We start from the raw sequence: 21,997 nt of genomic DNA, 5'->3' as shown, positions 1-21,997 counted from the left end.
GTGCCACCACTGCCTGGCTCTATGGCTGTGGTTAGCTTTACATTTTGATCTCCAGTGGTGTTATTAAATCATAAATAATATTTCAACACATTTATTATTATTTATTTGGGTATGTGCATGCCACAGTGTAATGTGTGGAGGTCAGAGGACCATCTGTGGGAGTCTGTTCTTTCCTTATACCATTTGGATCCGGGGGTTAAACTCAGGTTGTCTGGCTTGCTAGCAGGTTCCTTTCCCACTAAGCCATCTTGCTGGCCCGAATGATTCATTTTTGGAGGAAGAGGGAAAGATACAACAAATATAACACTCTAATTGATCAAAGGATGATTTATGAATTATGCATCCCTGAGATCCAGGGCATGTTCTGGGACACTCCAGAATGTTTAGGGATAGAAAATTGGTAGTGATATATAATAGACAGGACCAAGGTACAGAGAGGGATTGGTTATTTAAAACTTAGCTTTTGCCTTATTTGAGCATGGTCTTGTGGAAACTCAGCTTAGTGATTGGCTGACCATCTGCTCTGTGTTACAGAGCTCTAAGTTTGGTTTGCATTTTGCTTATTTACTAATTCAATCAGGTTGCAGCTCAGGGTTGGAAAGACTGAGTTTTGTGAGCCCAACATCTTTCTTACAATGTGTTAATTTGCTGTAACACCTTTCAAACAGCCTCTTCCTGTGTGTGTGTGTGTGTGTGTGTGTGTGTGTGTGTGTGTGTGTGTGTGCTGGTATAATCAGATCTCAAATACAACAGTGTCTCAAAAATGAAGTTTTACATTGTCTTTCCTTAGTGAAAGGAGTTTTGCTCCCCCAAACAGAAGACATAGTTTGGAACGCCCGAAGTTCAAGTCTTCAGGTGACAACATCCTCTGCTCTGGTAAGCCACTGTGCCTTTCCCCAGACCTAGCCCTGATTCCTCTCTCCTTTGCAACCTCTGCTGCTTTACTTTGGCTCAGAGATTTACTTCACTGCTCTTATTTCAAGCATTCTTTTGCTTGTCCCTGGGTTGTCACTCACAGTGGTCAGCTCAAGGGGACCAAGTCTTGGTTCAGAAAACTTAAGCCTTCTGCAGTGATTAAATGAACTTTAAATTGCCAAAGCATTTGTTGCTCATACTTGTTTGAGGTTGGTTAAGCTGTAAATGCCCACTGAGTTCTTTTTAAGTTGCCTAGAAATAGTATTTTTTAAAAAATAGCCAAGACTACACATTGATGTTCATAACTACAGAGTAGACATGTTTCATTTCAGGGATTACAATTTGAAGGAAGTTGAGCTATGGCAATAGAATAATGTACAGAAGGGGAAGAAGTGAAGATATTGACTAGTTAGAAAATAAGAGGCACCCTGAAATTAGCCCTTCTTTTAAATGAATTTTATTGTTTATTGTTATTTTATGTGTGTGTGCCCGTATGTATGTGGGGATGCACACAAGGTGTGGAGGTCAGCAGACAACTCTGGGGGGCTGGTTTCCTCCGGTGTTTTGTAGGGTTAGGCTGTTGGATTCAGGTTGCAGGTTTGTACAACAAGCATCTTCACCCGAAAGAGCTATCTTGCCTGCTCACAGCCCTCCCTTTAAATTGGAATGATGCAATTCCATCTGCACATAGGCAGAACAGAATGAATCTTCCCTTTTGTTCTTGCCAGCCTCTTTCCCCACCGCAGCTCTATTTTCCATTTCACTTATGGGGAGATATTGGAAAGAAAAGAAAATACTTCCTCAAGTGTGGTTGAGGCAGCAGGTTGGCACTACCGATGACAATATGGGGACTCCTTGTGGGATGGTTCAGTGATCTCTTGTTAGCACAGGGATACGGGGCAGGGTAGGGATGTGTGGGGGAATGCTTCACATCGGCATTCACAGACCACATTCTTGTTTTCTTAAAATGTCTTGTTTGTTTATTTGTTTAATACCAGCTGTTGAAATAGTTTTTTTCTTGATATTAGAACTCTAATGGAGAAATTCTTAAAACTTTTGAGATTAAAATTATATCATTCCCCCTTTCCTCTCCTCCCACAAAACCCTCCCATGTAATAACCTTGCTCTCTTTCAAATTCATCGACTTTTTCTTTAATTGTTGTTACACACACACACACACACACACACACACACACACACACACTCCTTACACAAAATACAACTTACTCAGTTCATATGTTTTGAGTATGTATATGTTTTCAGGACAACAATAGAAATTTAGAAAGCAAATTTATTTGACTGCTGTCTGCTTTACTGAGCAACTTAATTTTAAATGTGGAGTCATTGGAAATAGCCTTTAGTCTTTTCTCTGAGTGCTGTGCTGGAGAAAGAAGGCATTGGGCATAGTGACATCCAGGTGGCACATTAATGAGGTGTTTACTTACTTACCCATTAAAATATATTTATTTTGTGCTTTGTATGTGCTAGGTACCAGGGAAACTAAGCTGAATAAGGTGTGGTTCTCTCCGAGAAGTTTGAAGACTGGTGTTAGACAGATTTCTAAACAAATAAGATGACATAGTGTTGCGGGCAGTCACCAGAGATGACCACTCAGACACAGGATAGAGCCAATTAAAAGTCTTTATTCCAGTCAGCTGGGACTATACCCAAGTGTTTGGGGACCCTAGGTGTGGCTCTGAGTATTTGGAACGCCCGGTTTTTAAAGGCAGAGACCCGCCAGGCATCTAGCTGGGCAGTTGCAGGGGCATTGCAGAATAAGCAGTTTGAAGGGAGCAGTTTTAATTGAAGCTAAGGGGGGTTAGCTAGTGGGAGGGAGGTTCTGTGCAAACAGGCAGTTTTAACAAGATGAAGATCTGTTAGCTAGGATATTCTGAACTTTGAGTCTTAGACTAGAGTTGGCTAGGTTTCCATAGGATTCTCTATCAAGGAGATCAGATTCTAGTGAAACCTGGAAATGGCTTCAGTGAAAATACAAGATGGAGGAACCCCTGCCCTATCTTGCCCCATCACAGTAGCTCCTCTTCTCAAGTCTGTCCAGAGTGGAGAGGCAAAGTTACCCTCAGCCCTGATTCTAATCACACCATCCCAGAGATTCTCTAACCATGCGTGAGCCATGATGGTATTTATAGACATGATGTAAAGGTCTGGGGATGGCCGTAAAGGTCAGTCTATAAAGTACTTGTCACTTAAGCATAAAAAACTTTGCTCATATTCCCAGCAACCACATAAAAAAGTGGGTGTAGCAATGCTCATCTGCAATACTAGTGCTGGAACAGGGGTGCAGCATGGTCCTCAGAGCTCGATAGTCTAGACAATTGGTGAGCTCTGGGTTCAATGAGAAACTCTGCTCTAAAACTACGGTAGAAAGTGATAGAGCATCAACTTCTAGCAACCACATCTCACATACTCCTCCTAAACACACACACACACACACACACACACACACACACACACACACGAAAAGACAAGATTTTCTCTATCAGCCAGAGGTTGCCAATTGGGACCATTTAGCTGGATTCAGAAGGGGACATGTATTTTGCAACTATTTTTTTTTTTTAAAAACTAGTATCTAAATATTGGATTTTTTTATATAAAAATGAAGATTTTCATCTTATTTTGATAATTAGGACTGTCTGATAGGCCAGAGTGTTGTTGTCAGTCAAGGATGGCAAATACTGATTAACTGGGTGTATTATTCAGTTGCACTGCAGTAACTCCATTGTCCTTTCAGCCAAATCTCTTTATGAGAAGTGGCAACTGCAGGAAATTAAATAACCATTTGAGGAGTCTAGAGTATGTAAAAACAATTTATTAGTGCGTAATAGTCATGTATATTTGTGGAGTACAGTGTGAGGTTTTGCTAACATTTTGACATGGGCCACAGGTTGTTGTTAACTATGGTCACTCTGCTATGCTACAGAACACTAGATTTTTTTCCCCTTCTAACTGAACATGAACAAAATTCTCTTTATCCCTGCTTCCCTAATCTTTCCTAGCCTCTGGTGCTACTATTATATTCACCTCATCTATAAAATTCAATTGATTTTTTTAGCTTCTGTCCGAAATATCGGAGACCATGAGAGATTTAGACATTGCAATGTTGATGATTGGCAATAAGACATAAAAATGATTGATGTCAAATGTACAGTTATTACTTGCTTCCTTCCTTTCTGTAACATTTTACTTTATTAGAGAAGTAACACTTGTTAACCAAATTTAATGTTTTAGACTTCCTTTAGGGATGGGAAGGTTAAATTTGGAAGCTCCTAGCATCCCGGTTATGAAAATCACTTGTTGTTTTTTTTTTTTTTTTTATCCTATGCTTTCTTTAGAACTAGGAAGTTTTTCACATGGAAATTATAACCAGTGAAATTTGCCAATATAACATTAAACAATGAATTAAAAAGAATTCTTGAGTTGAATTGTTACTAGAAGCCTCTATTGATAGAAAAATAAAGAAATCATCCATCTAAATTCTGGGAAACCCAGAGCTGTGGCTTCAAGTTCTGATGATCCCTATTTTTCTTTTGTTGTTTTTTTTTTGATTGTTTTGGCCATTTCACTCCTATGAACATCTTCTCTTTACCTGTAATACACATGGCATGAATGGATTACACAATTCTCTGCAGTCTTCCCAGGCTTAAAATTGGATACATTCATATGTTGGCAAACATGTGTATACTCCACTCTTCTCCCATTGCTGAAGAATGGGTTTGTAAACTCCCCGAGTCTTTCACAAGATAATATTGTTCCTTGACTTCCTTTTCCTTTCACATCAGTACTCCTATTATTTATTAATTAAACATTCACTCCCTCCATCAAGTCCATTCAGAATAACTTAGACATTTTAGGCAAAATCCAAGGTGACCTTGTGTGTCTATGTGTTGCTAAGTTATGTAGGTGCACCCTGTAGACAGGTCAGCAATTGCAAGTTGCCTAAGCTGCACAGTTACTTACATAAGGCTAACCAGGCTACCCATGGCTCCAGGCTGCCATGATGCACTGGTTGACTATGTGAGTGCTGAATGTTGTCTGTCTGATGAGATTCCCTCTACAACAGAGTCTTACTCTCTTCAGGTTCATACCTTTTGAGGATCTCCCAAGAGGACATTTTCCCATCTTGGAATCTTTCATTTCCTCCCTCGCTCATTTGCGGTCGCACCTAGTCATTTGAGGATGGCCTCCCGTTTCCTCCTTCACACACATGCATTTTCTCTCATACCACGCATTTTACTCCAAGTAACTCAGCTTATTAGGATATTGTACTTCAGAGATGAGAGAGATGGTTTAGCAATTAAGAGCACTTGCTACTTTTGTAGGGGACCTGGGTTCAGTTCTCGGCACACACAGGGCTGCTTACAACTATCCTCAACTCTAGGTCTCAGTCAGTGATCCAGTGCCCTTTCCTGACCTCTGTGGGTATCAGGCATGCCTGCAGTACACTTACATATGTGCAGGCACAACATCCATACACATAAACTAAAAATAAAGAAATCTTAAAAGGGGAATATTCTATACCAGGCTAATGTCCAGCAAGGATTAAAATATATAAACTCCCACCAAATACCATGACTCTTCAACCTATTGACATTGTCATTTAATTTCTTTTACATACAGTAGTTTTCATAAGATTAAATAATTAGTATATTCAAAGGGTGTTTTTATGTCTACTTTCTATTTATGAAACCAAATATTGAAGTAAAGTTACCACCATGTTAATATAAAGTTTGGAGAAAGAGAAACTTGTATTTTGAGGCATGTAGCAATTTCATAGGTATATCTTTTTTTAAGAAACAATCAGCCAATATTGCTATATGGTGACATTTTCATAAAAAATAAAGGCCCCTAATTAAACATCTTTGGAAATGATGGATAAAATTGTTAATTATTCCTTCCTGCTGTAGATAGTATGCTTAGGTCTTTGCCAAAATGATTGCATGTATTGCTAACTTCTATGCATTTAAGGTTATTTAAACCAAAAAGATAGAAGGAAATGAAACACCCAAAGCCAGAGAAACAGTATTTTCTTTCATGTATTCACTTTGTTTAGAATCTATTGAAAATGGTATTTCACCTGGCCCTTTTGAGGTGCATTTGAAGAGGTTACCTGGGTTTTTGTAGATTTTTGTAACTAGCTGAAGTGGGTTTTGATTCCAGACTATTCCCTCAAGGTCTCTTGTGTCTCTCCCATCCAGCATTTCGTTCCTGTGTGTTTCTTTTCTCTCTGATATGATTTAGCCTTTCTCTCCCTCCCCAGGACAATACCCTTCAAACTGAATGGCTCTCAGCAGATGAACCCACCACCACCAATATTTCACCACTTGATTTCAGCTCTGGTCCTCCCTCAGCCACTGGCAGGGGAGCTCCGGACAGAAAGTGCTTTGGGTGATTTAGGGTCTACACCTAAATTAGCCTCTCCCTCGGAGGTGGTCCTCAGCGCTTCCCCGGAGGTTTTAGAGGGTAGCAGCTTGACTCTTCATTCTGTTACCCCAGCAGAGCTTCAGATTGGCTTGCCTGTGGCTTCTGAGGGAAGGACTTCTGGATCTTCCATATTAGAAGATGGTGAGAGTCCTTAATCACCTTTCATATCTTTACTGAATCAGAGGGCAAGAGAATGACCCTTGCACAGGGGTCATCTAAATTCATCAGAAAATACAGATATTTACATTATAATTCATAGCACTAGGAAACTTTCAGTTATGAATTATCACCACAACATGAGGAACTGTACTAAAGGGTCAAAGCATTAGGAAGGTTGAGAACAATTGCTCTAAATGTTGTGGGATGGACTGAATGTGTGAAAGAGAAGATGAATAAAGATGAAGATAATGGGTCTAGAATTTTGAACATGTGGGAAATATGAAGGATGAAGACAATTAAAAATAAAAGAGAAATACAACTTCCACAAAAAAATTCTCCATAAATTAACAATGGATTCAATATGTGTTTATCAATATGGTTAATTCTTTATTTTCACTGAAAAAAAAGGGAATGCTTGAGAATTATTTCAATAATTAAGTTTTTAACTCGATAAGTGGATTGTATTTATGAATGCTTGTCCCACATTATGAACTTATAATCATTTCCTATAGTGTAGATATTAAGGTATTAAGGTTCTTCCTACAGTGTAGCTATTAAGGTCAGCCACTGTCCCTGGTAATTGGAGAAAATAGCTAGTTTTATTGGAGAATTAGGATTTCGTTTTGTAGATAACTAATGGAAAACTCTGTGGGTTTTTTTTTTTAGGATTAGTCAGTATTGAAGAACCAGAAGATGCTTCTGTGGATGTGTTGCCTTCAAGCTCATTAGTACAAACTGTGCCAAAAGAAACAGTACCACCCATCGAAGACTCTGGTATGACTCTCTTGACATCCTCACCACATCTGACCTCTTCTGTCATAGAAGACCATGCTACAGACGTAACTGCACCTTCTGGCTTGGACTCCTTGGCTTCCCAAAGTCACAGACCAGTTGGATGTGAGCCCATGGTTTCCAGACACCTCTGAAGAAAAAGAGTTCACTTTTGAAAGTGGTTTGGGTTCTGGCTCTGGGGAAAACGTTGATCTGACTACTTGGCTATGGAGTGAGACTTCATTAGACAAGACCACTGAAACACTGTCAAAGTCATGGTCTGAAGATGAGTATAGATTCTTGCCAACTAAGACTACAGAAAAATTACATATAGATGGCAGAGTAGATTCCAGAGGACAAATAACTGACTCTTCAGAACATAGATACAGTGATAGATCCTTAAGTTTTGCAGAGGAAGAATCCCTTGGAGTGTCTGCTATACCCATCTTTGTAGAATCTGTAACTCAGTCGACATCTCTAATTCTTTCCAAGCATACGTCAGACATACCAGACACTGATTCCTACTCAGTTACCAAAGTGCCCTTTTTACTGGAAGCTATAGCAACTTCTGCTTCCACTGATACCCTGCGAAAGGAAGACATGGTGCAAACAGAGTCATCCGGTCACAAAGGGCTTCACAGTGAGAAGCCAGATATGCAGCCTGTGTGGACCATATTGCCAGAATCAGATGTAGTTTGGGCAAGAACTTCTTCCTTGGGGAAATTGTCCAGGGACACATTGGCAAGTACACCAGCGAGCACTGACAGCCTCTGGTTGAAAGCTTCCGTGACACAGTCCACTGAATTGTCTCCAACAACCAGCTCCACCCAGCTAGAAGATGAAGTAATAATGGGCGTACAGGATATTTCATTAGAACTAGATCGGGTAGGCACAGATTACTATCAGACTGAGCTAGCACAAGAACAAAATGGCAAGGTTGGTAGTTATGTGGAAATGTCTCCAAATGTTCACTACACAGAGATGCCTATTGTGGCCCATCCCACAAAAGGAGGTGACTTGAGTCACACCCAGACCGCAGGAACATTGGTGGTTTTCTTTAGCCTCCGAGTGACAAACATGATGTTTTCAGAAGACTTGTTTAATAAAAACTCTTTGGAATATAAAGCCCTGGAACAAAGGTTCTTAGAATTGGTAAGCACAGATTGTAAAACATGAGCATTACTGAATATCACATGAATCCCTCCCCACCCTCAGCACACAATGTCAGAGTCCAGAGAGGTGGTTTTCCATGGGCAAAGATTTCTTGTCATCAGGTAGTATCATGGCGTTGGGGTGATAGGAGAACAATAAGGCAGGTGAATTCAAGAATTGGAAACAGAAATATAGCATCAGAGTGATGTGACAGGTTAGATGCTGAAGATTATATGATAGGAATTCTGAGGCTGAAATAAAATATGGAAGGAAATTTCAAACTCAGTATGAGATCCATATTTTGTGAATGTTCATATCTTAATTGTTGGGACCCATCAGTGAAACAGAGTGAAAAAGCTCTAGGCATCTAAAATGATTTATGAGTTCCATGACGTTTCTAAAATGACATTATGAAAATCTCATCACATTCATAATTTATGCAATGAAACCAATCCTATTTATTGACTTTTTAGTTGGTGTATAAAGGTTTTCATTATGGCATTTTATGCATACATATCATTGTACTTTGCTCATATATGCCCCTGTCCATCATGACCCTCCCACTAGTCCATTTCATCTTCCAAATAGGCCTCTTCTGATTTTATTTCTTATTTGTAAATACATATGCGATGGGGAGGAGTCATGCATGATATGTATATACATATAATACATATGTGCTGTTAAATCTAGTTATACATATGAAGAAGATTTGATGCTTTACTTTCTCCTACAGGGACAGAAGGTTTTGCATTTTTTTTGAATACATACTAAAAAAGAAGAAGAAAAAAAAACTTCACATGAACATTCTTTTTGTTGCTTTTGTATGCTTTATTGTCTTTCTGGCATGTATTTAATAAAACGTTAAGCATTGGCAGTAAACATAACTATTTTATGATTTGCAGCTGGTTCCCTATCTTCAGTCGAATCTGTCAGGGTTCCGGAACTTGGAAATCCTGAACTTCAGAAATGGCAGCATTGTGGTGAACAGCCGAGTGAAGTTTGCCGAGGCTGTCCCTCCAGATGTCAACAATGCCATGTATCTGATTCTGGAAGACTTTTGTACTACTGCCTACCAAACCATGAACTTGGATATTGATAAGTACTCCTTGGACGTGGAATCAGGTAACACAGTGCCTATCATTTGAGGTTTCTTAGTAGAAGCCAGTAACTATTCTTACGTGTTTTCTTTTTCATTGAGTCAAAATAAATCTGATACTTGTATGGAGAAAAAAGTACTGTGTTAGAATAGTCCCACATCTCAAAAATTAGCGAAATACATGCTTTAAGGCAATCTCAAATATGAAGGAGGCAATGGCTCCTTTGTTATTTACCTCACACGCTCCCTTTCTATGCATTCTTTCCAGGTCTCTTTCACTTACCACTGGACCTGCTTTTGCTTTGTCTTATGTTGCCATGACCCTAAATGTGTCCTTTCTTCTCCATATGTATGTATTTATGTATGTATGTACATATATATGTATGTTTATATATATTAGCACTTTAAATGTCTACATTGATTCCTTTTAAGTTCTATGCAAATATCTCTGCATTTTTGGTTGTGGTACTGGTTGTTGAGCTCAGGGCTTCCCACACGCTAGACAAACTGCCACTTAGTTACATCCTCAGCTACCTGTTTGGGACAGACCTACATTACATTCTCCATCTCACCCAGAAACCTTATACCAGAAGCCTAGGAAAATCAAGTCACTTTTGGATTCTATAGCTCCCATCAGCCCAATTTCAACTGTTCACCAGACATGTTAAAACTGAGTTATAAAATATCCCAAATCCAGGCTCTTATCTCTATCACCATGGTTACTAGTCCATCTAAATGAGCACCATGTCTTCTCCATCTGCCTCTTCTCCACACATCAGCCCTAACACTCTTTGTAAATCAGCTTTCAGATGATCTTACATGGCTGTTCTATGTGTATCAATGGCTGCCTGGTTCACAGCCACACGGCCCAAACCTCCTCTTCTCTCCCAGTATTACTCATTGAATCTAACCTTTTGGCTCACTATATTCCAGTCAAATTGTGTGTTTCAGTTCCTCAGACACCCAGATTTTCCTGTGGCCTTAAAAGCTTTGCATATTACCACCCCATTTGCCAAAATATTTCCCCTTACCAGTTCTTTTAGGACTTGGTTCAAATGTTGCTTCCGTGATCCCCATGCTCTACACTGGAGCTGCTCTGATATGTTAGTATTTCTGTAATGCTACGTTTGTTTCCTCTGTAGAGTGCAGCAGAGTGTTACCTTGTGTGGGCAGTGCTTAACAACCATTTCTCAGCTGAACTTTCAATGAGGGCGCGTGTCTGTTGTAGTAAGCACTTAGCTGGAGCATAGCACAGTACTCTAAGTACCCTAGAGAGTATTCACAAACATTATGCACACACAAAAGGAAGAACTTGTTTGGAAGAACTTGATGCAGAGAATACCACTGGGACATGAAACTTTAGTTTTGTCCTTCCACATACTAGGGGTCTGGCGAAATGTCTAGAGTCATATTTCTGTGGTCCTTTTATTCCTAGACTGGTTTGAAAATGAGATCTGTTTTTATTTTTTATTTTAAGCCATGGTAAAATAGTAAGCATTCTTTCCTTTGAAACCACCAAAGGACCGTTATTCATTGCAAGTGAGAAAAACGATTTAGCTAATCTCCCAGTATTCAAATCTCTTGTGACCTGAGCTCTCCTAGGCTGCTTGCACAGTCTTTGCTGTGTGGCGTGTGAAGAAGCAGTTAATTATAATTTGGGAGGCAAGAATTTTTGCCTTCACTTCATTATTTATCACTGGCATGACTTTAGACAAGCCATTTGATCTCTAAGTCGCTCATATATTACATGGACACTCCATTACGTGGCCTATATATTTAATAAGTTGAGTCTCAGAACTGAACAAATATGCAAAAGTACTTGACTAGCTTTATGAATACGAGCAGTTATGACTCATTGTTGTTATTGGATTGGCAGTCTCCTTCCACTTTCAAAGTTCTGGAGTTCAAACCCAGGCCTGAACTATGTTTGGCAGGCACTTTGCCTCTGAGCTTTATATTTAGCTCCCAGCCAACTTCTTTTTAAAAAAGGATTGCAATAGATAAGCACATTGCCTCATAATGTCTACTCTATAGAAAGGAGATTCTATTGTCTCCTTCCTCTGATACCCATAAAGTAGCCTCAAATTTAAAAGTTTTCAGATAGAATTTCTCTACTGCATGTGTATTTTAAATTACTAATGTTGTTTTATGTCAGCATTGACTAAGGTAAGCACAACTTTTATTTTATCTAACTTTTTCACACGCAGTGTCTCCAAATATTTTGCTTTTGTTAATAAAGGGATTCTATGCAGTCCCCATTGTATATGGTCCTATTTATAATTATGGGTCAAAATTAGATTATTTTATGATTACAAAGTTACAAAGTAATTATTTAGATGTGAGGCAAATGCCCAGAGAATGCACAGTGGGATCCTGCTGTGTAGTCTCTTATAGAAACTGCCTGTGCATGTTAAATAAGGTTTTCTACATGCCATCTTTAAGCTCCAGAAGAGTGAAAAACATGAAGTGATTTAAAAAAATATTAATTTCTCTAAAAATGAAGAGGCTGATAATTTAATCCTTTTAGCTAAACTTCATATTTCCCCATATAGGGGAGGTGATAATTTGCAGTTATTAGCTCTATTTTAATATCTATGCTATTGTTTCTTCATTTTCTGTTCACCCATTGCTATTCCCTATGGAAGGACATATCGTGCGACCATGGTAGACCCATCCATAGTTAATATCTTACATCACTTTTGACTGGTTATTATCATAACTTTTTTTGTCCTTTTCTCTTACTCCATTAGTGAAACAGTAAGTTATTGAAGACAAAATGTTGTTCAGAATGGCCAGAAGAGGCACAAGGATGCTTTTCTTTTCTAACAGTAGTTTCTGCAAATCTAGACCACTCCCAGTGCTACGTTAGGGTATCCCCACCCATGAGGATGTCTCCCTTTTTTCAAGGCTCTCTTCTCATCCCATGGTCTCAGCATAGGGCAGGCACACAACAGTATGTGTGGAGTAGAGGTGATGGTGTATTTTTATGATTCAGGTTGGAGATATTCCCATGGCACTTTGAGGGAAGAACTTTCTTCATGTATCTCAGTTCCTGGGCTTTGACATTCTTTGTATCCTCTGGTTTCTTTGATGCTTTAGGTGATGATGCCAACCCTTGCAAGTTTCAGGCCTGTAATGAATTTTCCGAGTGTTTGGTAAATCCGTGGAGTGGAGAAGCAAAGTGCAAATGCTACCCGGGGTACCTGAGTGTGGATGAACTGCCTTGTCAAAGTCTTTGTGATCTACAGCCTGACTTCTGCTTGAATGATGGAAAGTGTGACATTATGCCCGGGCATGGGGCCATTTGTAGGTATGTTGCAATTAGAGATTTTGGCTTTAAAGGTTATATATACTTCTGAAGAAAGTAGGTTGACAGTATAATTGTAGGGCAGTTACAATAATGCTTATTATGTCTGAGAATTAGATGGATACTGTCTAATTCTCATTTGAAGACTGGGTCACTCAATAGATCTGAATCACATACCCATTAGGGTTATTTTATGCTGCTAGGAAGTTGTAAACTTTTTTTTTTTTTTTGAATGTGTCAGACTGGGAGTACTTAGATTAGCTGGAGAGCTTTGTATGCTGGTTTCAATGGGGATGACAAGATCATCACTATTCACATAAGCTTTATATATAAATAAAATAAAATATGTAAATAAAATGTAAGCATTTTACATGTAAAAGTGTAAACAGAGGGGGCTATTTATCCTGATTGGATTTTATTCTTTTAAGATTTATTTTATTTATGAGTGTTTGCCTGCTTTTAAATATATGCATATTATACATGTCTGGTGTCCACGTAAGTCAGAGGGGTTAGATTCTCTGGGACTGGAGTTACAGATGGTTGCGAACTGACATGTGGATTCTAGGAACCAAATACTGGTCCTCCACAAGTGCACTAAATGTTCTTAACTGCTCCTGAGCCATCTTTCCAGTCCCTTGGTTTTGTTTTTGTCCAGAGCTGAGGATTGAACCCAGGGCCTTGTGCATGCTAGACAAGCACTCTGCCACTGAATTAAATCCCCAATTCTCATAGTCCCATGGTTTTACTCTTTATGACTTTGTGCTCCTTGTAGCACATCGAGTATTCAAGACTAAAGCAACACAAATGGAACGGTTTTCAAAGTGATGGCAAATGCGTTTTCCCCTGAGCCTGAGATCTGTTCCTAAAGGCAGAGCCACTGAGGGAATGGCGGAAGGGGCGGAAGCACAAGTCAGATAGACTGATGGCCCTTTTCTGACCCCTGCCTTCAAAGAAACAAAAACAAACGAGAAATCCAAACACACTGCCTCCCCAGCCACACATAACCACAGATGCATGGCTGGAAGAGGAGGGGATGTGGAAATAATCAGCAGGAATGTAAATATGATGTTAATGTGTGAATGTAAACACTGGCATGGATTCCCCAGACAGAGAAAATAGCTGCGCACTATTCAAACGCGTTTATGCAAAAGCAATTAGTTTCTTGATGGCCAGAGAAATTAACATGATTCTGCAAAGCAATGATTTCCTTATTATTCTGGGGTTGAAGTCATTTTTGCACAAGTCTATTGACTCAAAACTTTGAGGATCTCTTTAGGGTGCTGAGGTGACATGTGGGGTGTTAAAAGCTGTATTCCAGAAGCTGTTAGTATCTGTGACTGAGTAGCAGTTCCCTTCCCCCCCCCCCGCATGTGTTTCTGTTATCTGTAAATGAGAAGGCTGATTGTAATACTTCTTTAAGTATTTCATATTTTAACCAGCCATTTAAAAACAGATGTTCAAGATCTACTGGTCTAGATCAGGCATTGTGCACAACCTTGGATCATATGCTCATTTAACTTGTATGTCAAGGCATGTTTTCTTTCCCTGCTATTCTGGAAATGGAACCCAGGGTTTTATGTGCCATAGGCAAGCACTCTACTACTGAGCTATAGCCCCAGCACCCACTTTAAGTCCTTAATGAAGATGTATATGATGAGAATTTATATATCCACCTTTCCATTACACTGAAGGTTCTGTTTGCTGTCATTTTGAGTGAAGTCATTCAGATCTTGAGGTTGATGACTGTTGTTACAGATGCCGGGTTGGTTCGAACTGGTGGTATCGAGGCCAACATTGTGAGGAGTTTGTGTCTGAGCCCTTTGTCATAGGCATCACCATAGCCTCTGTGGTTAGCCTTCTCCTTGTCGCATCTGCTGTCATCTTCTTCCTTGTGAAGATACTTCAAGCTCAGAATATCAGGAGAGAAAGACAGAGGCCCACCAGGTAAATAAGGAAAGAGCTTCCTAATGGGATCGGATGCCTGTTTACTCTTTGCCTACTATGTGCCAAATACTGGGCAAAGAGCTGGGTGGAGGCAGAGAGCTGTAAAGCTGAATGAAAACATCTTCTGACTGGTGCTGCATCTGAAGAAGTCTAGGCAGTCTATGAATGAGATGCTAAGAGGCCCAGAGGAGGATTGAACTAGAGAGTCCTGGGAGTTTAGTGATCATCGTGATAGTGGGAGGGAAGAAAGCCCTTTTGTAGGGGATGGGCGGGTCTCTTTGTAATCAGTGAGTGGATATGAGCCAGGTCAAGGAGGCCCACACGAGTGTCTTGGTGCACTGCTGGAGTCTACAAGAGTTACTTTAGGTCAGTCTCCTGCACTTCCTGCCTAACTAAAGAGACCTACTCTTTAGCTTTGCATTGACTATGTTTTCAATAGACTGTGATCTTATCTGGGGCAGAGGCCAACAAATTCTTTGACTCATCAACATTTAGAGTGGTCATGACACATAATCTCTGTTCAGCTGAATTGAATTCAGTTGAGGCCCAGGGCTTTCGGTCCTCCAGTATTTGAATGTTTGTGAGATTTTTTCTATGTGGTCACATATGATTATTTCATAGATGTTGCTCTGGAAATGATGGAGCTGTGTTTATTTAATGAAATACTATTCACTGGCAGACATAGTTCCCAACCAACACTGATTGAGTGTTAGGTACCTTGGGAAAATATGATGAATGAAACAGAGTGCAGTGAAAACACCTGAGACTAATCTAGACCCCACATCTATGCCTACTTCCTTTTCCCTAACAGAAACCTTGTCCCAGAAAAATAGCCTTTCACATAGTTGAGGATCCAGAGGAGCTCCTTAATCAATCATGCATTTCTTCCCGTGGCTCCAGCAGGCAGCCCGACAGCCTGTCATCTGTAGAAAATGCTGTCAAGTACAACCCTGCATTCGAGAGCCACTTGGCTGGATGTGAACAGTATGAGAAGCCCCTGTAGCCTGCACCCACTCTATGGCTCTGCTAGTGAGGAGGTGCTTGGTGGCCTGAGCAGAGAAGAAATCAGACAGATGTATGAGAGCAGCGGCCTTTCCAAAGAGGTAGGAGACTTCTGTTCCCATCGCTGCATTGCTGGTCCATGTGAGCATGTGTGTGGGCCTGTGTGCAAATGCACGGGCCTCAAGAGATGATGAAGAATATTTAGGTTATTATTACCTGATGATATCACCCAGAGTATGCCTACTCAGTGACTTATTCTTTCACAATTAGAAAATTCTCTGTCCTTTATTCATTCCTCTCTTAGGAATGATATTAGAGTTAGAGTGGTTTACACAGTATCTATGCAGAGATAGTTTTCTTTTTGGTGGAGCTGGGACTTGAACCCAAGGCCTTGTGCATGCTAAGTAAGCCCTGTGCCACTGAACTACACGACTAACCTTAGTCCATATGGTGTCTAGAACACCATAGGTGGAACCCTCTGTCTTGTGAAGGTGAGGGTTTCTTTCTTCAGCTCTTTCTTGGATAGACCAGAAGCTCACAATTCCTTATAACAATAAGATCCCCTTTAAAAAGCTGCTGGGGTTTTTCTAATGCATGTTTTTCTTCTTTGCTCAAGGAAATTCAAGAGCGAATGAGGATTTTGGAGCTGTATGCTAATGATCCTGAGTTTGCAGCTTTTGTGAGAGAACATCAAATGTAAGCATCGCAACAGCCCCCCCCCCAGAGGTGGGCCCTAGTGGCTTGCCTTAAACTGATGCTGCCAGCATAAAGAAGTAATTACCACCCATGTGTCAGGGGTCTTGTTAATGACTAAACTTTATTAAACTTTTTGGAGTTTATGCTAATTCTTCAGTTCACAGAGATGATCTCATTTAAGTCTTCATATGGCTCCATAAGAGAGATGTCTCTCATGTGAAAAAAGGAAACATTGGAGAGATGATTTTTACCTAAGAGATGGTATTGATAGTAAGTAGCAGAGAAGATTAAAAACCAACTCACATTGACGTGGGCCTAGAGTATTGAGCTAGGTTATCATTTCTCTCTTGCTACCATGGATCTCGCTGGTAATCTATACTATAAAATATCTCAAGGGTAGTTTCTATGGAGTGTCCATAAATCTCCTATACTTGAATGTACCCTTGTATTTGCACCTTACAGACACTTTCGGTAGGCTTTGAACCACATTTTATTAAATCATGTCCCTTACTTTTATCAGGCTTCACTCTGCCTCTTTCCATTTGTTTTAATCATATATCTTGGGCAAGTGTCTGTAATTCTCTTTTGATTTTTTTCTCCAGGACTTGCAATCAGACATAGATTACAAACATTAACTAGCCTGTAAAGAGATCCTGTGGGCAATGGATGACTGTGGTGGTTGACACTGCAAGTTGATGTTGGTATTTGGTTCCTTTTGGTTCCTCATGGATGGGTTTCAAGCCAGAGAAATTTATATATCTTTGTAAAAAATTAGGATCAGGGCAATAGCTGAGGTCTTGAGTAGAACTCTTGATACACAGCTCCTTCACTCAGAACTTCTTCCTGACTGATAGGACATTGCCACCAAAGAAACTGAATAAGATGATTTTTTTTTTCAAGACAGGGTTTCTCTGTGTAGCTTTGTAGACCAGACTGTCCTGGAACTCACAGAGATCTGCCTCCCTCTGCTCCTGAGTTCTGAGATTAAAGGCATTGGCCACCACAACCTGGCGAGTACGATGATTTTTAAATTCATATTCGTGGTAGCAATGCTTCTGAAAAATCTCTCGGAGGTGTTGACAACCTTGCTGAATGCTGACACACCAAGGAAGTAGCAGTACTTGACTTTTAAATCAGATCACCCATTCATTTCTGCAGCACCAGCCAAAACAAGGCTCATCAGCTGTTTTAGTAGTAGCCAGAAGGAAGGACATGAATGTGTTGCATTATATCCCAAGGCCCTCTCTAAGACCTTCAGAGATACTGGCCTGAGTGTGTTTCCTGAATGAAAAAATGCATTGGATCAAGGGATGAAAATACATGCCTGGAATCCCAAAATGTATCAGATTTAGGTCAAGAGAGTGAAAGAAGGGATTCATCCTAGTTAAGGACTATGACTAGGTGCTCTAGTTTCTTCTGGTTGACTGCACAGCATTAAAATATATACAAGGATGAACATGGAAGGGGCCTGGGAAGAAGGGGTTTGGTGGGAGGGGATAAGAGAGAGTAGTTTGTGTGTGTGAATATGATAAAAACATATTATATTGTGTGTGAAATTGTCAAAGAGTAAAAAATAAAAAAAAAAAAAAAAAAAAAAAAAAAAAGAAAAATTCAGGTTTGCTCACAGGGAGCAGTCAGGCACATGCTCCAAACAGCATTTCCATTGTTCACGTAGCTAGCTACCAAAAGGCTCACAATATGTTAATGGATTTAATTTAGGATTCAGTAAAAACATGGCATTTGTAGAGGTTTAAAAAAACAATTAGCACAGGGCACTTTTGTGTACACACACACACCTTTGGAAAACATAGGAACATGGGTGATTTTAATCATGTAGCTTGGTGATGCACTACAGTAGAAATGTATTTCAGTGCATTATTGCTTTTCAAATTAACCGCTCGTTATTTTCTCACGGCAGGGAGGAGCTTTAACCTAAATGCCTATTTCTTGCCGCCAATGAGAAGCTTGGAGGAGATGGAATAAGGCTTGTCGTCTCTGCTGTTTCATTCACTCGGAGTTTGAACCCTGATGGAAGAAGTTTCTGTTGAAGAATAAATAAATAAATTGGGACTCACTTCTCACCCTCACTGCAGCTTGAGATTTTGGAATGTAGCAAAAATCGTGACAAATGTTATTTCTATGAAGAGCAAGAGATGCGGCTAAAGAAATTTAAGGTGGTGTAGATTCTGCTCCTGGGCGCATTCTAAACACAAATTAAAGGGAACCAAACCAAAAACCCAAATCCAAACCTGGAGCAGCGCCTGCCTCTTTGAGAGCATCTCTGAGAACTGGGCTCCAGTTTTTCTTGTAGGAACAAAAGGTAAGACTATTACAAAAAGGAGTCAAGCTAAATAAGCCACTGTTTTGTGACGTACCTGTTAATGTCAAATGGGATAGAGGAGGCTTTGAAGAAATTTTAATACAGTTTAAAGTCAAATATTCGCCTAAATAAAAATTAGGCTTTTGGCACAGACTGCCAAATTAAGCAATTTCTATAGTGTGTCTGTTTTGAATCTTCCTGACTGCAATAATCAAGACCACAGCATTGTTAGTTATGTCAGTATGGGCCACAGTTTTGTCACCGACTTGACACACCTATGACTAAGGAAACTGAGGAATTACATCCATCAGATTGGCCTATGGGCATAAACATGGGGCATTTCCTTGGTTACTAATTGATGTAGGAAGGCCCTGCCCACTGTGGGTGATACCATCCCTAGGCAGGGGGTGGGACGAAGCTGCTAAGAAAGGTAGCTGAGCCAGCCACAGGAAGCCAGCCAGTAAGCACTTTCCTTTGTGGGTTCTTCTTCAAGCTTTTGGTTAGTGTTTAATAACAGCAATAGAGAAAGCAAATGGCTACGATACCCCGTTCTTTAAGTATTGAGGAATAGCACCCGTGAATGAAGTTTAGATGATTTCCATTAGTCTTATACAAAGGTAATCATGTGGGTACTGAAGGGGTGATTGTTAGACAAATGACATGACAGACACTCTGCTTCGTAGATGAATTGACAGGCAAAGTTCCCATCTGCTTCTGAGGTAGGACAGTATCTTGGGCAATTCTAGGTCTTCTCTAGTTCCTTGTATATGAATTTGGAAAACATCACTTACTGACCTCACATAATTTCAGTGAGCTCATTGGTTACTTCTTTGTGTAATGCTTGTTGTCTATATGAAATTCCACCTACCCAAGCAGGACAAAGCTTTTGTTGCAATTAAGATATTCTTAAACTTGTCTAGGTTGGAAAGATCCATACTGTATGAATTGCAATTAAAAATGGAAGTTTTTTCTTTTTACCTAATGGTTATTTTGAATTGATAGTTTGGGGAAGGTAAAAGCAAAATAATCTTGGTGACTAAAGGTACGTAGCAAAAGATCATCTTAATTTAAGCAGTTTATGAAGATACCATCATGTTTGCTAAAATTACCTTAAAGTTCATTATTTATTTTGGACCAGGTATACAATGGTCACAAGATAAAACACCTGCTTTATCTATTTTTTCTGAAATTGGTGATTTTGAGTTTGTCTAGTTAGGAGGTCAGCAAAAACTGAAATAGGGAAGAATGTACAACTTAGTATAAGAAAAGTGATTTAGGAGACTAACTTACCTTCATTAAGTTGAAAGGTTTAAGCCAAGAAAAATATGGGTCAGTTTTTTTCCCCATAAAATGTTTCCAATGATTCCCAGTAGAAATAGGTGGGGCCAGCCATCATTAATAACCCAGCTGCAGTGAGTCAGAATTCTAACTCATTCTATTCCCAAGTGTGCAGTCACTGCAGAAAAATGATGTAAAGGTTACAATCCTTAAGTTGAGAGCTTTGTGTCCCACAAAGTACCCTGCCCGGAGGTGGGAAGATGGGAGGATATTATCACATATTTGATGATGTAAATATTTGCCTGGAAATTTATTTGACTTGTGTATTTTGTAATATGTAGACTGTTCTTATAAGTCAATAAGAGACAAGTGAAACCACTCCCCCCCCATGACAGTAAGCCCCTGACTAAAACACTTCTCTTAACTACATAGTTACTACTACAGCCTAGGCCAAGTGATTATGAATCCTGATTTTTTTCCTCTCGTAATTGATTAATTAAGGCATAGTTGGGGGAAAAATCATGGTATATGAGACTACAGGTGTAATTACATGTCTGGACTACTTGATGATTCCTGAATAGTAATGTGCATATCCTTATATATAATTAATATTAAGTTAATGGGATACTGTTCTTTTTCATTTTATTTATGGCAGTTTATCCAACATGTGATCTTTTGCTATACTACCTTCTTGAATGTTTATATTCTTAATATTAGCTGCTTTGTGTATGTATAAGGATCCTTCGATTCTCATGTATATAACTATGGTGTATCCATTAGTAATAAACATGTCTTTCAAGAACTTGCCTTTCCTTTGTCAATTAGAAAAACGATGCTGTCACTTAGCAACAACTGAATTGCAAGCCCCATTCAGAGATGTCTTGAGGAGATGAAAATGACTCTTTGATCTTAAGGATTTGAGAGTAGGAGAATCAGACATGATTCTGGAGCCCAGCTGCTGTCTGAATTTTGTTGATAGTTAATAACACTAAATCATGATTTGGCTTCCCTTGAACTTTAGCCTTATAAATACTTTTAGTTTTTCCCCACATGCTTAACTCACCAAGACTGATGAGTGATTAAAGAATGACAGGTACCAGTCCTTGGAGGAGAAGAATGGTTGGTGACCTGTCTAAAGAGACCTGAGGAGACGTGGCCAGGTGGGAGAGCAGAGTGAGAATCAGCTAACATTATCTGAGCAGTTAATATAATGTTCTGGCAACCAGAAACCTTAGCTTTTGGGCTTTTCCTCTGTTGCATTTGCCATATCTTGCTGGCATGAGGGCAGGAGAAAATGAATGTTAGCGAAAGGCAGGAAAAGTTCAGAAACTATGTTGAAAAAACACAAGATGAGAGAAATAGGCCCAAGAAACATCTGTTGATTGATTAACTTATGACACAATTTTTAGGATAGTGAGTAATAGCTTGATTGTAAGCCCCGATCAAGGCCTGGAAAAGCCCGCCACTCTGAGCTCATACCTCACCGATATGACCTACTTTCTGGGCTTTATGGACTCATTTTCCATCCAAGCTAGTCCTTGATGGATTGGGCCCATAAAATAACATTGCACTTGTCACCAAAACCTCACATCTTGTATCATGCCCACCTTGTTTCTTATTAGAATGAGTGACTCTATGTTAATGTAAAAAAAAAAAAATAGATGTTGAGGAATCAGTCTTTTATAAGTAATACCAAATGTGTGTGGGGGTTTCTGGAAACATTTTTTGTTATCCGGAAAGAGTAATTCCTTGTTAATATCGTACTTCATCTTGGTAGATTTGGTCAAGAGCTTTTAAGTTTGGCACATAGACCTTTTAGTGAGCCACCAACCAGCCCCTAAATTTCTTTCATAACTTTCTGTGCTATTATACACTTTATGTTTTAATACTCAACCAAGACTGGGCTGTGACCTTT

At 39.6% G+C, this 21,997-nt stretch overlaps 1 protein-coding gene across 1 annotated transcript in view; it reads left to right on the top strand.

Moving 5' to 3' along the window:
- The window catches only part of LOC127226758 (interphotoreceptor matrix proteoglycan 2-like), a gene marked incomplete at its 5' end in the record, with an annotated part of 50,185 nt that extends 28,561 nt beyond the window's left edge, over positions 1-21,624 (top strand). Inside the window, 12 exon segments of the mRNA XM_051190890.1 lie at positions 791-876; positions 6,194-6,295; positions 6,297-6,498; positions 7,183-7,391; positions 7,393-8,439; positions 9,342-9,561; positions 12,635-12,845; positions 14,598-14,785; positions 15,680-15,786; positions 15,788-15,889; positions 16,405-16,484; positions 21,492-21,624. Coding sequence (XP_051046847.1) covers positions 791-876; positions 6,194-6,295; positions 6,297-6,498; positions 7,183-7,391; positions 7,393-8,439; positions 9,342-9,561; positions 12,635-12,845; positions 14,598-14,785; positions 15,680-15,786; positions 15,788-15,889; positions 16,405-16,484; positions 21,492-21,624 — 2,687 coding nt within the window.
- Positions 21,625-21,997: the final 373 nt, after the last annotated feature.

The sequence above is a fragment of the Phodopus roborovskii genome, unplaced genomic scaffold (genome assembly GCF_943737965.1).
Source record: "Phodopus roborovskii unplaced genomic scaffold, PHOROB, whole genome shotgun sequence".
Lineage (NCBI taxonomy): Eukaryota > Metazoa > Chordata > Mammalia > Rodentia > Cricetidae > Phodopus > Phodopus roborovskii.
This window is presented reverse-complemented; position numbering and strand designations above follow the sequence as displayed.